The sequence below is a fragment of the Lytechinus pictus genome, chromosome 1, assembly GCF_037042905.1.
Source record: "Lytechinus pictus isolate F3 Inbred chromosome 1, Lp3.0, whole genome shotgun sequence".
Lineage (NCBI taxonomy): Eukaryota > Metazoa > Echinodermata > Echinoidea > Temnopleuroida > Toxopneustidae > Lytechinus > Lytechinus pictus.
This window is the reverse complement of record NC_087245.1, coordinates 27916053-27932604: the sequence shown is the minus strand read 5'-3', so window position 1 is coordinate 27932604 and position 16552 is coordinate 27916053. Positions and strand designations below refer to the sequence as shown.

The 16552-nt window shown below is 37.6% G+C and overlaps 1 protein-coding gene across 1 annotated transcript in view; it reads right to left on the bottom strand.

The window, feature by feature from the left end:
• LOC129265182 (uncharacterized) overlaps window positions 1-16552 on the bottom strand; it is a 71276-nt gene that overhangs the window by 30597 nt on the left and 24127 nt on the right. Inside the window, exons 2-7 of the mRNA XM_064104068.1 lie at window positions 13023-13192; window positions 9679-9916; window positions 8446-8630; window positions 7219-7393; window positions 4447-4485; window positions 3448-3524 (exon numbers count right to left, since the gene is read on the bottom strand). Of these exons, the coding sequence (XP_063960138.1) occupies window positions 3448-3524; window positions 4447-4485; window positions 7219-7393; window positions 8446-8630; window positions 9679-9916; window positions 13023-13192 (884 nt within the window). The remainder of the gene's footprint in view (window positions 1-3447; window positions 3525-4446; window positions 4486-7218; window positions 7394-8445; window positions 8631-9678; window positions 9917-13022; window positions 13193-16552) is intronic.

Below are 16552 nucleotides of genomic sequence, written 5' to 3'. Positions count from 1 at the left end.
GTGTAACCCGATGATGTCACGTCCCGGGGGGGGGGGGGGGGTGGGGGTACTCGACCACAAAAGTGGTATGTGTGTGCTGTGGGCGAGACAAAAACGGGACCTTTGGAGCGGGATTACTGTAAAAAGGTCCTCGAAACAAGCTTCAGAATAAACAAGAGTGTCGCTAAGGCGAGCACATAATACGCCCACCTGTAAAGCGGAAAATGGAGATATTGTTGAAGCAAGAAAAGTGGAAGGTGGCGACTTCACCTTTGATTGTCTGACCTCAATATCAATAGAATTCCTGAGATCTATGCTAGTATCATACAAACCAAATAATATGAGCCTAAAGGTTAAGTTAAACTGAAGTTATCACGTATACAAGGACTGCAGGAGGTTACGATGAAAATACGTCACTGTGACCTTGACCTTTGACCCTTTTGACCTCAAAATCAATAGGCTTCCTGGGATCCATGCTAGTATCATACACACCAAATAATATGAGCCTAGGTTAAGTTAAACTGAAGTTACCGCGTTTACAAGGACTGCAGAAGGGTACGATGAAAATACGTCACTGTGACCTAGACCTTTGGACCTCAAAATCAATAGGCTTCCTGGGATCCATGCTAATATCATACACACCACATTATATGAGCCTAGGTTAAGTTAAACGGAAGTTATTGCATTTACAAAGACTGCAGAAGGGTATGATGAAAATACGTCACTGTGACCTTGACCTTTGACCTTTTGACCTCAAAATCAATAGGCCTCCTGGGATCTATGCTAGTATCATACACACAAAATTATATGAGCCTAGGTTAAGTTCAACTGAAGTTATGGTGTATAAAAGGACTGCAGAAGGGTACGATTAAAATATGTCACTGTGACCTTGACCTTTGACCTTTTGACCTCAAAATCAATAGGCTTCCTGGGATCTATGCTAATATCATACACACCAAATTATATGAGCCTATATAGGTTAAGTTCAACTGAAGTTATCGCGTTTACAAGGACTGCAGAAGGGTACGATGAAAATACGTCACTGTGAACTTGACCTTTGATCTTTTGACCTCAAAATCAATAGGCTTCCTGGGATGCATGCTAGTATCATACATACCAAATTATATGAGCCTAGGTTAAGTTAAACTGAAGTCATCGCGTTTACAAGGAAAAGTTAACGGACGGACGGACACCGAGCGTGATACCATACTTCCCGTCGAGACGGGCGTATACAAATGTTTGTGAAAATGTGGGTCCTTGGAACGGGTCACCCGCGTGAGTGCGTATGCATCCCTATGAAACGGGCATACGTGCTCGCAGCTAGCCTGGCGGCATGGGCACCGGGTGCGCTCGCACAGAGGCCATGGTCAGACAGCGCTCTGCAGGCCGCTTTTTGCCAAAAATGCAGATCATCAAGGCGGCTGGAACGGCGTAACGAAATATGTGCAAAGCTTTGGAACGGATTTCTCTCTTCTTTTTTTTCTCGATAAGAAGATAATGCTATGCTTTGGAGCGGCTTTCTTTGTACTTTTTCTCAATAAGATAAAAATGCTATGCCTTAGAATTAAATTAGATGTCATTTGGTTGCCATGGCAATGGCTTAAAATGTCTTCGTTAAACACTGTAAAATTAGGGGGAAGTAAAGATAAATCAGATTCTACAAAATTTTCTTTATCAATTTTTTTCTTTTCTGGGGAAAGAGAAGCCGTTGCCATGGCAATGGACTAATTGGAACTATCTCAGTGATCTTGAATATTTATAAATCTCATATGTAATTAATTGGATTGGGGCTACGTTTTGCAACCTACTGCCAAATTCTGCAACTCTGAATAAGTTTTAACATTGCAGTAAATCAAAGGTGATTTTTTTTATAATTCTGGGGCTCTCTGTTCTGTTTCATCAAAACGGGATGGACAGCTAAGAAGAAAATAAAATGCTGAATTGGCAATGATCTACATGTGCGATGTGTGGTGGTATATTTATTACAAAATATGAGCATATCATCTTAAAGGTCAAAGAAAGTATTTGCAGCAAACAATTATTTCATTAGAAAGTCTTTTGAATAAAGGTTAATGGTCACAATATCATCATTAATCTACATCAGGTACATTAGTGTAAACTTTATCTTTGTGAAATCATGAAATCTTTAATAGCTGAAAACGGATAATTCTGATGATCACTATCACAGAAAGGCATATGTGGACAGTGTATTAATATTGCTTGGAAAAGTACATTGTACCAGACATTTGATGGAATTCCATGCATATAATGCTTATTTCTCAGCATACTGTACAAATACTCAGGTGGTATTTTTATTGGATTCTGTTCGAACTCATTTTGAGGTCACTACCACTACTGGTATTTATCTTTCTTATGCAGTTTGTGGATACATGTACAAGGATATGACAAAGATTAAATGAAATGCCCATTTTGTTTTAGATTTACTGGTGTTTATAAACTTCTGTGATATTTCACATTATAGTCCTGCTTGTAAGATCATTCACTCAGAGAGAACGTCACTCATGAATAAAACAAAATTATGCATAGATCTGCATATAAAGTATCTTAAACAGACAAATGACAAGCTAATCCAATGGTCAATAACACATTTCTTTGTCTGCCATGTATTGTAAAAGATCGATTGCATAATTTAACGAAGCTGTAAGCCTATGGAAATCCATGTAGGAGAAAGTTGTAGTAGATGTACATATTAAGCATATCTCTGAATTAATCAATTTGTATTGGCAGCACAATTAATTTCACAGGTTTCCCGAGATCATCCTTCCCAACCACTCTTAAATTTTATACTACACTGGCTTCCTTTGCAACAGAGAATAATTATGTTCAAATTACTCTAATCTTGTTTGTCAATAAAGCACTGAAAAACAGGCTCCATAGTTATTTAGTACAGTGTGCAGGTGTGGATTTAAAGTTGGACTTTCACGGGGGGGGGGGGGCTAATTAATGCATGCTAAGCGTGCCAACACTTAAAGAGCGCGCGAATCACGCTCCCTAGAAGGGAGGGTGGAGTTTTTGATATCTCCCCAAATTCAAATCAAAAGGAGACGTCTCTTGCGTCTCTAGAAGAAAACAGAAACTAGGCGTATTTTTTAATAAAGCCTGATGAGAAAGAGAACAGGAGGAAGATCTGAGGACAAAGAGAATTAGAGAGACAGAAGAGAAAGACAATGCAACATAAATATACAAGTAATTCTCGCAATAAAGTTACTCAATATGATTATCTCATGTTTTGTGTCCTCTTTATACTGTTATGTATCCTCTTAAATTTCTCAATTGTTATTGTCTAAAAATTGACCATCTGAAATTCATGGAAAACCATACAAAAGGACTTCAATATTTCCCTGCATTATTTTTAGTTTTCAACACAAATAACCTTTCCTTTGAATTAGATTTCGACCAAATTGATCACTCCGCAAAGCATACAGAAGTATCAAAAGTTACACATACCACAGGCAACTGCCTCAAATTATTGATGATGATCTGTTCATCATTATAGATAGTTCCTGGTCCTCCAGCCTCAGCCCCTGAAATAGAACAGAAAATCTGCCATTTCCTTTTCTGAAACATATTACACATTTCCTCATATCAATTAAGATCATCCCTTACATATGGCTGTTAAAACATTGTATCTCAAAATCAAATTTTGAGGGAAGCTTTTAAAAGATGTGTGTTTTAAATATGCCAATGGAAACCCGTATTGCTTTAAAATAGTCTCATAATTTCAGTAGAGAACTCTTTCTAGGCATAACAAGGTTGCGATTTATGTCATAACTGTAAATTGTTAAATAAATCTTCTTCCGAGCTGCCATCAAAATTGTTATATCTTTTTATGCAAGGTTTTAATAGCCAAGTGACGATATAGACCTACATGAATAAATTCAAATTTGATAATTTTATTGGATCAATTAATATACTGACAAACAAGCAATTTGATGATTAACTCCTACAACCCTTGGTTTTTCCCCAAAAATATAGCCAGATCATTGTCACTCCTAAATGTAGGAGTGATATCAAGTTTGAAATAATGTCTTGCAATAACTGTTTCAGTGTTTGATTGACATTATTGAAATTAAATCAGATCCTCTTCACTTTAAAATATATAGGCGTAGTTTGAATCTATCCATCAAACAGTTTTTCAGTTGTCACAGGAATGAAAATGGGATGGACCGTAAGACAGAAACCCCATAACATCCTATCGGCAGAGGAATAAAAATTCACAGACAATCACTATGTTGTCTGATCAGATTGCACTTCATACTTCAATTATATACATTATAATAGCTGCACTCATTTACCTTGAGTAGCAACTTTAGCTGTAATCTTATCCCCAAGTGGGCCCTGGAAGACTAAAGCATTGAAAAGTATATGAGCAACATCCCCCTGCGCATATAATATTATATATATATATACACATACAAAAGATGATTGATACTTGGCTTGACTCACCTTGAGAATGTTGACCACAATCAATGTCAGTTTCTGTTTCTAAGAAATATCAAGACAAGGGACAAAATAAAGTTACAATATACAAATTCATATTGCATGACATAATATACTTCATTTCTATTCTCATAAATGGAGAGAACATAGTTTAATAATGAAAACAATATTTACAAGTAACTTGTAAGTGATAAATCCATTCTGCAGAGTGTTCAGAGAGTTAAGAAGAAAACAAACTTTTCGCACAAACTTTTAAATGATTCAACTGATCGAGATACAAGTTTTGATATCAGAGTTTTGATTTAAAAGAAAAACAAAGCAAGTAATTAAGATCAGAATGTATTTTATGTATATGTAACCATTATACTAATATTGATCATTCAAACATATTCATAATGGACAACTGAGTAAAGAAGAATTTGTCATATCAGCACATTTCTAAAATAGTCACAACATTTTATCATTGCCTCTTTTTATGACATTTGCGTTAAACCAATAAAACATTAAATCTTGTTATTGACTGCCTTTATAGATATATTGAGATGCATTCATGATTTCATCAATTCAACTCAATACAAACAAGCCTTGAAATAAGCGGGCGCTGAGCGCAAATTCGCGCTCATAAAGCCATCAATTGCGCCCATAAAGCCCCAAAATCATCAAAATTTTGACGACCGGGCGCAAATATTTTCCAGGTAATTGCGCCCGCCGTGAGTGAGCAGTGAAGCCATATCATACATGTAATTTAAATATCTGAACAGCCAAAATCAAGTAACTTTCAACTTACGATAAGCACAATTTCAAATTGCCAAGTGCGTCTTTTTTTCAGTACCATAAAAAGTGAGCTACGTCCATCTTTTTTTTCTGTAATACATGTACGCGCGTGCTTCCGGTAGCGGTTTTTTCCATACTTCACCATGTGCAATTTCTAATGCACACATTTCCAGTTGGGATATCACAATTCTGTGATATAGTAATTCGAATTGCACAGGAGATAAATCCCTGTTCACAGCACATACGATGTGCGAGTCTTTTATCCTCACAGTCGCCGACTTTGCTTGTAAAAACGGAGCCTTAATAATCCAAATCAATGAGCTTATAGTTGTGAATTATAGCTTTTTAATTTCTTTCTTGGAGAGGGGTAAATATCAGACAATAAATCATCAAACAAGGCTCCATCGAGATCTAAAAAAAAAAATAGGACGCCGTGCACTGAGTGTAGTACTTGTATGCTGTTAGCTTGCCAGTTTGAGCTCATGTTCTCTGCCAGAGCTCTGGGTGAGAATTCTATCAGTAATGGCCTAAGTGATGGTGATTTTCTGTTTCAGATAGAGTTTAGATTTCATGTTAATTTTTGAAAACTGTCAAAAGATTTCTTCATTGCGATGAATATTTATGTTATTAATGAATACATTTTCACCAAATTTAGACTCTCCCAGAATGAAAGGCATTTTCTGTGAAAAACTTAAGGTACGTGAACCTACAATACATGTACATAGCCTGCGGCTATGTGCTGGAATTTGAATAGACCGAGTTAGATATTGATTTCATTTCTTCATTTCTTTAACATTATCTATATGCAATCCAAGTGCACCTCACAGTCACAATCACACACAAACACTCACCCACACCCATGATACTAACCATGAAAAAAAAACTTAATTTTTTTTCTTCTACATTTATTATTATTTGATCTGAATTTTCTCTTTCTCCATCTATCTCTCTCTTTTTTTATATGTTTATTTTATTCATTTATTTAGATTTTTTTGTTTTTTTTTTGGGGGGGGGGGGTCAATTGTTCGTGGTTCATTAAAGATGAAAAATAAATAAGCCCATGTGTGTGTGGTTGTAAAGGGGATGTGGAGTGAGGGTGTCAAAACACACTTAAACATTTAAATCTGATTTCTTAATGTTGATTTTCTGTTTCAGATAGAGTTTAGATTTCATGTTAATTTTTGAAAACTGTCAAAAGATTTCTTCATTGCGATGAATATTTATGTTATTAATGAATACATTTTCACCAAATTTAGACTCTCCCAGAATGAAAGGCATTTTCTGTGAAAAACTTAAGGTACGTGAACCTACAATACATGTACATAGCCTGCGGCTATGTGCTGGAATTTGAATAGACCGAGTTAGATATTTATTTCATTTCTTCATTTCTTTAACATTATCTATATGCAATCCAAGTGCACCTCACAGTCACAATCACACACAAACACTCACCCACACCCGTGATACTAACCATGAAAAAAAAACTTAATTTTTTTTCTTCTTAATTTATTATTATTTGATCTGAATTTTCTCTTTCTCCATCTCTCTCTCTCTTTTTTTATATGTTTATTTTATTCATTTATTCAGATTTTTTTTTTTTGGGGGGGGGTCAATTGTTCGTGGTTCATTAAAGATGAAAAATAAATAAGCCCATGTGTGTGTGGTTGTAAAGGGGATGTGGATGTTTTCAGCAGCTTCTTTTTGCCATTGTTCTTAATGTTTGAATAAGCCTATTACTTAGCATGCTATTCATGTACTGATTAAAAAATTGCAGGAGCTGCGCTTACTATAAACAAATTTGGAGTGTGGTTCACCGTTATATTCTTTTTTTTTTTAATTGCCCCTGGTTCCAGAAAATTGCCCCCGGTTCCTGTAAAAAGCCTGTGAGCCGGGGGCAATTTTTTTTGAAAAATTGCCCCTGGTCTGCAGCTGCTTATTTCAAGGCTTGAATACAAATCAATTTATCAGAAGTAATTTAATCATAAAATAATCACACTGACTTACCAGGGTATGGGTAGTACCCAATAAGTTGTACATCTATGATGAATGGGTTAGTCCTGGCAAATAGGTCAAAGGTCACTGCTTTGGCCAGAACAGGGATGTCTAGATAGTTTATTGTATCACTGATGCTTGGAGAGTTCCCTTCAAAAATATGTGCACTACTATTAGACTTCAGCCGCTGAAAAGATAAACATTACCTCTATCTTATCAGTTTACTGGTAAATTGCTGAATGGTCTAATACCATCCAGTCCAATGCTCACATCATCGAACATCACTTAATTCAAGTGCATATGTTAGGTATTAATGATTCGGCAATGACCAAATGCTCCAATTATCACTGACTTTATTTTCTCATCTACCATTTATTCTAGTATAGCTCGAGGAGATTGTCATCAAATTATTGAATCCATTCTTATTCATTAATGTACTGTTGCACTTGTTACTCTAATTAGGAAGAACAAATAAAATTCAAGATTGAACTACAATTCTCCTGAGAATCAATTTGGCCATATTGATTAGCATTACGTCAAACCCCCGTTTGGAGAAAGACCGCAGTTCAGATTGCAAACTGCGGTTTTATACCCCATTTTACGTTTGGAAATCCCAAAAATCATTTCCAAGCCCTGATCAACCCTGCTTCGCCAGGTAATCCCCGCTGTCTCAATTTCACCTTCACAGGCCAGTATATGAGCGTTGAGCCAAGGACGAAATGATAAACAACAGCTGTGCTATAACGTAAGACTTCTCTGCCTGTAGTAGGACCTTCGGAATGAAATTATTGTATTCGATATTTAATCACGTTTTCAAAGGCATATTGTATTCAGAAATCCAATGTTAGTCCATTTTCAATTTCGAACAAACAAAATCGACCTCGAAATAAGGAAAGTAAGCGAATACAAATGACGGCATGCTTTGCAGGGACCGCGCTCAGCGCTGCGCATGCATCCCATCGTGTGTGGCCCCCTGCTGTGACTGTATATGCCGGGCTGTTGTGTTATCTTCGGACCGAGGTCAAGAAACAGGTGTTTTGATATTTAAATTGCTTGCTTGGGGGCAGTTAGGGTTTGTCGTACTTGGAGAAGAGAATTGATGAAGAGGGAAACAGGGGTATAGGGGAAACAGGGGTATAGTATTCTCAAATGGAGGTTTTCGTCATGAGAAAAGATATGTTCTTAGTTTCAAGTATACAAAGAAATGGACCATCATAAATGACAACATCAACATTGTACCTTGTAAGGAGATGGCGATTCCCCATCAAGACTTATTGCAATGGAATATTGCCCAACATACTCTGTCTCAGTCCCACTTGTTCTAATTGCTGTCAAGTAGAACTGCTTTGCGATATTGACAGTGCGCCGGGCAGGGTCAAGTGATGTGATTCGTTTTGATTCCATGATGCCATTGGTATTTTGCTCTGAAAGAAAATGATTACAAGGATTTCAAGAGCTTTTCCAAGAATTCCATTCAGCTGAACTTAATACAAAAATAGTTCACTGATAACCACCATTAAGGCTTCATTAAAAAATTAAAGTCCTGCATTAACACACAACTAACACATACCGTAACTACAAATATTTTTTCAGAAGGCTTGTATCAATATCTATAATACAATAAACACAAAAATATAAGTTTAAACACATGCATGTAAAGTTGAAAACCGCATATTTAAGCAAGCAATGCTGAGCAGCCAAGACCTGGAAGTTTTCTCCTTAAGTTGTACATAACCAAAAGACTGCACGCTTCATAGAAATTGCTTCTTATTCACATCAAAAGGGTCCAACAATGTTTACCACGTATCTTTGGCGATCCAAACAATTGTATTAATCGGTTTTGGGCAAACAGATCAAATTTTCGATTTCTGCTGAAAAATGAAAGTGGAAATCCTATTTTCTTTTCTGAGATAGGGAAACATTTTCAAGGCAAGGACACCAAAATCTAATGTGATACAACGTACTGCAAGCATTTAATATGTAAAGTCACTTACAGCAAAACATCATAGCTATCTGCACATAACAGAGCGATACAACAGGTTGATTGGCTGTGGGTTACTTTTTGAAGTGCAATCAGCTGTATTATATTCCAATCAATTGGCGTTATATTGTAAAGAAAAAATCTAGTCTATCCCAAACAAATTAAAACTAAAATTACAAGCCACGTAGCTAGCTCTCTTTAAGATATCTCCTCCAGTTCCTTACTTTGAGACTTGTGTAGACAAAGATTTAAGAAGAGATCTTGGGTATTCCGATCATGTACTTTTCAATTAAGTAATACATTTCTCATATATGGCTTTTCTGAAACAGTATCTAAGGGCTATATCGTACATTTTAATATCATATCGATGATACAACGATCCAGATGGCTATCAACCACATTTCAAGAAAACTATTTGAAGGTTTTAGAAGAAATTGCAACAGGGCCAAAATTTTAACAACAAAGAGCAAGAGTAGACCCTGTTTACATACCTGGTTGGCCCCCAAGGGCAAATATCTCCCCATGGTATCCACTGGTATCTCCGTTGATGGAAACACGCCCCCCTCCTCCACCACCTCCTGTCAACCCCACAGCACGCCCACCGTTTGCCTCTATGCGCCCACTTCCTACCAGGGAGGTTGTATTGATATAAATACTGCCACCACTGCCGCCACCACCACCACTGTTTCCTGAAGCTGGGTCACCATTTGCAGAAACCAGTCCATTTATCTGGAGGGAAATATAAATTAATATCGTAGAAAACAAAGTGAAAAAGAAATTTTTTATTTCATTTTGATTGAACAACATTGGAATTTAAATGCATGATCCAGTATCAATAATTGACATCAATAAGTCAAGGTTAAAAACAACTTGGGTTGGCAACAGAGTAAAATGTCAAGCCTCTGCAAGACTAGGAATACATTACATGGCTATACTTTGATAATGTTTAATAATGACCACCGACCTTTGGCCATGTGACCAAAATAACTAATCAGACCCTGAGACAAGTTTGAAACTGATCCCTTATCTGTTCTTCCAGAGAGATATATTTCAGATATGAATTATATAACTTGTCTTTAATTTCTTATGATATAAAAATCTTATCAAATCATTGTTACTCCCATACACATTCATGAGCCAAGTTTGAAGTTGATCCCTCAAACAATTCTACAGTTCAACAGAGGATTCTGTGACCTCTGAACTTTGACCTAATGATTGCATAATCTAATGAGATTATCATCACTCCCATAAATGGGCCAATTTTGAATTGAACCCTCATACGATTATACTTAAATGAGAACAATGTATTCAGGGGGGTGTTATATGACAGCTGTGAATTGAACTTTGATCCCCCATCACCATCTCTCCAATGTGCATATGTTGGCAAAGTTTGAAGTTGATCCCTCTAATAGGCAGCATACTTCAGTTCTTGTAAAAGAGATATTGCATGACCTCACATTTTAAGAAAAATGTATATGTATATGACATCAATGACATTTGACCTCATAACCTCAAAATCTCAGTCTTTGAATTATCACGAGAACGTAAAACACGATGGAGGGACTGACGGACGTAAGGACCACCCCAGAACATAATGCCTCTGACAACCTCCAAATTAGGCATGATAAACAAAGATTTCTTTGCAATTGGCAAACTCTATTTCATTAATTTTATTCAATATTTTGTATTTCCACAGATTCTGCATACCGGTATCATTGTATCAATGTGTTATATCAAATGCATCTACATTTAGAAACACTGTTCTCATCCTAATCTCATATATATTTTATGAAGATCCCAGGGGGGGGGGCCTCCTCCAGCCATCGACAAGTAGATATCATGTGTCCAAAGAAACACGTAGAAAGGGTCTCATTTTCAAGATTGGGCATGTTACGTACGTAACAAAATAAAGGTGTCAAAAACACTAAAATACTGAAAAAAATGTATATATTGCTACGAAAGCTATGCATTTATGGTCAAATTTGTAAGGGTATAGAAAACTAGAATGCTTTATAAAGGATTAAGGATGTACTTTTTGCGCCAACACTACGTGTTTAGGGTCCAATTTGACCTAGGTGTGGGAGGTGGGCGGTACGAAACCCAATGTAAGCAAAGGTAAAGCCGACATACGTCCGGCCGTACCGGCTTGCGACACAACGTACATGATTTGATTTTTTACCTGCAAGTATTCATGAAAGTTAGTCATGAAATCTCTGGAAGTGATAAGGCCTAACTTGATATTTCATCCCATCTTCATGGAATCAAATCAAATACAAAGTTAATTGCAAACATACTCATCAGTTTTTAACTAGTTTCTTTGCTTCTCTGATGTAATTGTAGCTCAAATGTGCACACATACTAGAACAAGAGTGTCGCAAAGCTAAGGCGAGTACATAATTACGCCCACCTGTAATGCGGAAAGTGGAAGTTGGTGACTTCAACTTTGACCTTCTGACCTCAAAATCAAAAGAATTCCTTGGATCTATGCTAGTATCATACGCACCAAAAAATATGAGCCTATAATAAGATAAACTGAAGTTATCGCATTTACAAGGACTGCACTGCAGAAGGCTAGATGAAAACATGTCACTGTGACCTTGACCTTTGACTTTTTTACCTCAAAATCAAAAGGCTTCCTGGGATCCATGCTAGTATCACACACACAAAATTATATGAGCGTAGGTTAAATTGAACTGAAGTATAAATATCGCGTTTACAAGGACTGCAGAAGGGTAAGATGAAAACCTGTCACTGTGACCTTGACCTTTTGGCCTCAAAATCAACAGTCTTCCTGGGATCCATGCTAGTATTATCACTATCATACACTTATCAAATTATATGAGCCTAGGTTCAGTTAAACTGTTCAAGTTATCGCGTTTACAAGGACTGCAGAAGGGTAAGATGAAAACATGTCACTGTGAGCTTGACCTTTTGACCTCAAAATCAATAGGCTTCCTGGGATTCATGCTAGTATCATACACACCAAATTATATGAGCCTAGGTTCAGTTAAACTGTTGAAGTTATCGCGTTTACAAGGACTGCAGAAGGGTAAGATGAAAACATGTCACTGTGACCTTGACCTTTTGACCTCAAAATCATTAGGCTTCCTGGGATCCATCAGTGACATGTTTTAATCTTACCTTTCTGCAGTCCTTGTAAATGCGATAACTTCAGTTTAACTGAACCTAGGACCTTGACCTTTGACCTTTTGACCTCAAAATTATATGAGCCTGGGTTAAGTCAAACTGAAGTTATCGCGTTCACAAGGAAAAGTTAACAGATCTTTTGGGCGGACATCGAGCGGGATACCATAATACGTCCTGTCTAGAACGGGGGTATGAAAAGGAATGCTGCATGGGGCTGTTAAAGTATCGCTGTACTTACTTTAAGGAGTCAAATTAAGGGAACACTTGTCAAAGGTACCAATTTGTTTCCAATACCTGTTAAGGGTAGGGTTTTACACGCCAATACTTAAGGGGTGCATTTTCATAACATGGGAGATACTTGGTTAGGGTGCTTTTAGAAACCCCATGATATCCACTCGTCAATGGAAGTGCCCCCTACCCGGGATGTACATACAATTTCATTTGCAGGAAATCAAACATTCAAGTTGAGGTTTAATAGTACTTTGAACTTTCAAAACACAAACAAAACTATAATTTTTTGTAATAAAAAATGTTAAGTACACGTACTGTCTCTTTTTGATATTGTTGATTTGAATCATCTTAAAGATGTTCTTCCATAATACAATATCTCATAAAGTCATCATAATCATAATGAATGCAGATATATATTGAATGTAACAATTGTAAGTGGTTTGTCTAATATACTCACCACTGCATTTCCTTCTACTACAATATTGATGACCCCTCCTCCAGCCCCACCCTCTGAGCCACCTCCAGGACTTCCCATCTGACTTGGTGATTTGGCATCGTCATAGCAACTAGCATCAGTTTGCTGAAGGAAGGAGGAACCTGACCTCCCTCCTCTGCCTCCATGGCTTCCTAATGATGACAAGAAACAACAAAATATGAGGCATCCATTTGGCAATTTTACATGAATCATTAACCCTTTGCACGCTTTGCATTCGTACAATTAAATTCAACAATCGTAATAATTAGCTTTCTCCCCTACCTTCAAATTAGATAAGCTAACAAAAGGCAATAGTTCAGACGGTGATGTTCAAAATCGGTCATATCCGGGGGGGGGGGGGGGCAGTCAAATATATTGCTGTGCACATGCATGACCCAAAAAAGCATTTAAAGGGTTGTTTTTTCAGTTTTGGACGCGGGCCGCGCATGCACTCGTAAGGGTGTAAAAAACACTGATTTTTAAGAAAAAGGATGGTTTTGAATGAAAAACTGGTCAATCACGGGGTCACACAGAGAAAAAATTGTTTAGGGGATGTTTGGAAATAATTTGGTCATGCATGTGTACAATAGTCAATACATTTGGCTGGCCCTCCCGGGATATAGACTCTAATACCAGATTGTCTGTAATAACTCCTCACGCACACATACTCCTTCAGGGACGGTTGAACACAATACCATTTTACTCTTTAAGGGGCCATACTGTTTTTGCACGATCAGCCTTTCAAAACTTGTGTTCAATCCAGCTTGAGAGTACCATGTGTACTTCGCTTTTATTACTATTAGAGATAATTAAACTCACTAAAAAAACATTCTTGAAAGTTGAAGATTGTGCAGTCAATAAACTATATGAATCCATGGCCAATAATATACAGCCAAAATCTCTGGGCTGGTATATGTTTGAAACGTAAATGGCAGGTGTGCATGCAAGATGCAGTTTTGATCAGCCGGCAGTGTTGGGGTTAGAAGATGCGATTACCCCGTATCCAGCGGGATCCAGGCCAAGGTGGTTCCTTGACCTTGGCCTGGGACTGCATGGGTCAAGCTCGCATGCATGCAAGCCGCCAAGGAGCCTCAAACTCCTTGCTTGGGTGGACCAATCCAGCCTGCGCTACACAATTCACAACAAGTAGGATGTTTCTTCGTTACTGCTCCAAAAATTTCACAGAGCAGAGAGTGGCCAAGTCAAAACAAAAGGTTTTCACATAGATTAGCCATAACCTCAGTATACCAGTTTGATCATAGATCCGTCCGCGTCCGAAGCCCGTCCGGGTATCATCATCTGAGACTCATGATCAGGTCGTCGTCTGGCTGCCCTGGCAACAGTGGGTATCGCATATCGATGTGTCGGGATGATGGTAGCTCCAGCTATCTCTCACTCTCCATCTCTAAAAACTGAAATCCCTTTTTTGAACTCCGAAAATTCCTTGGATTTGGTTGAAATTCCTTGAATTGATGTTTTGAGTCAAAGTGACGATAAAGCCAAAACTTAATGAGGGACTCAGACAATTAATGAAGTCGTACTGGTCGTACTAGTGGGGCAAAAATCTTAAAAGCAGCGAGCGAAGCGAGTGAGCAAAAAATGCTGACCTTTTTATTATGGAAATATGTATATTATCAGAGATTTTAATACATTATTTAGAAAATTATATATTTCCCTCTTCTCCATTCCTTTTCTTTAATTTTCTTGTTTTTTTCTTGATAGGCCGGGGATCCATATGCCCATATAGGCTACCCCATGCAAAGCTGAATTTTCTTTTTAGTATTCCGACCTGAAAACGGGGCATTGTTAATATGCTTTATAATAATACCATGCTTTAATTTTACTAATCCACCAATCCCAGCAAGTGCCGAGAGTTGATATAGTTACTCCGCTGACCTGAAAAAGGGCATTTTACTGGATATAAATTTAAAGGGCAGAATAATCAGTCGAGCGCGCAGCGCGAGCTGAAATTTTTTCTATCCAGCACTTCCTTTTATCAAAAACATAAGCCATAATCATGATGTGTAATACGCCATCTGTTTCGCTAGTCTGTCATCCAGTCTTTTATTCGGTGAAATTGTACATTAATTTTCTCATATTTATTTTATTTTATTTTCCTTGAATGCTTCTCTGATATATCCATGAATATAATTCGTTGACTTTTTTTCATTTTTCCTCGCAATATTCCTTAGTTTAATTTTCAAAATTCCTTGAAAAATTCCTTGTGGTGTCAAAACTTTTCCTTAAAATTACCCAAGTTCCCTGCATACATAGAAGCACTGCGAGTCCATCTGGCCGTCAGAATACGCGGAATTGTGAAAATATTGAAGGCATGCATGGATCGATCGAGCTAGCACAGGTACAGTGGCGTAATCCTATAGCTACGCCAAAAAAATTTGAGCAAGGGGTGTGGGGTACACTGAGTGGAGAGATCAGTGGTGGGGTACCTAAACCCAATGAAAGTAAAGGTAAAGCCGACGTCCGTGCACATCTGTGACATCGTTGTACTTGTTTGGGGGGCCGGGGTCAATATTCAGGGAATACTATAGGGTAGGCCTACCGTTTTGTTTCCAATACTTGTTAAGGGAAGGGTTTCACACGCCAGTATAGGGCTTTAAAGGGGTGCATTTTCAGAACATGGAAAATACTTGTAGGGTGCTTTTCGGAACCCCACGGACACGCATGACTCCACTCGTCAATGGAAGTGGCGTTAGTGCCCGGCCGCGGCCGGCGCGCGGGCCTGCATGCGAATTGAGAAACCCTGTGGGGGGCGTTTCATGAAAGGACTTGTCGGACGTTTTATCCGACAAGTCCCATTTTATCCGACAGTTACCATAGTAACAGTACCTCTCAGCCAATCAACATCAGAGAAAGATGACAGATCTGACAACTTGTCGGATGAAAATGTTGATGAAACACTCCCCAGATATTTATTATTCACCAAAATCTGGGTGACGATTATATAGCCTACTTTTTATGTCAATATTATTGTGCCATATAACGGAATACCAAAGCCGAACTGATTGTTTAATTTTGTTTGCGGCTTTTGCTTCAGGGTTTACTTTTTCCTAAATCTTCATAAACTCTTTAAGTTATATTCTAGACTCAAATTCATCAATGGCTTCAAAGTTCATAACTATGACTGATCATATTGAATTAATGATCCAAAGTTCACAATTTCTAACATAAATTTAGGCCGGATCTTCTTGATATGAAGTCGATTATTTTTTATTTCGAAATTAGGCAAAGGTGACCATCTGCTTAAAGTATAGGCCTACTACCTTCTACGGAAATTAAGATTTAAAGGTCAAGTCCACCCAAGAAATAATATTGATTTGAATAGAGAAAAATCAAACCAGCATAACGCTGAAATTTCATCAAAATCGGATGTGAAATAAGAAAGTTATGACGTTTTGAAACTTCATTTATTTTTCACAAAACAGTGATATGCACAACTCAGTGACATGAAAATGAGACCGTCGGACGATGATGTCCCTCACTCACTATATTTC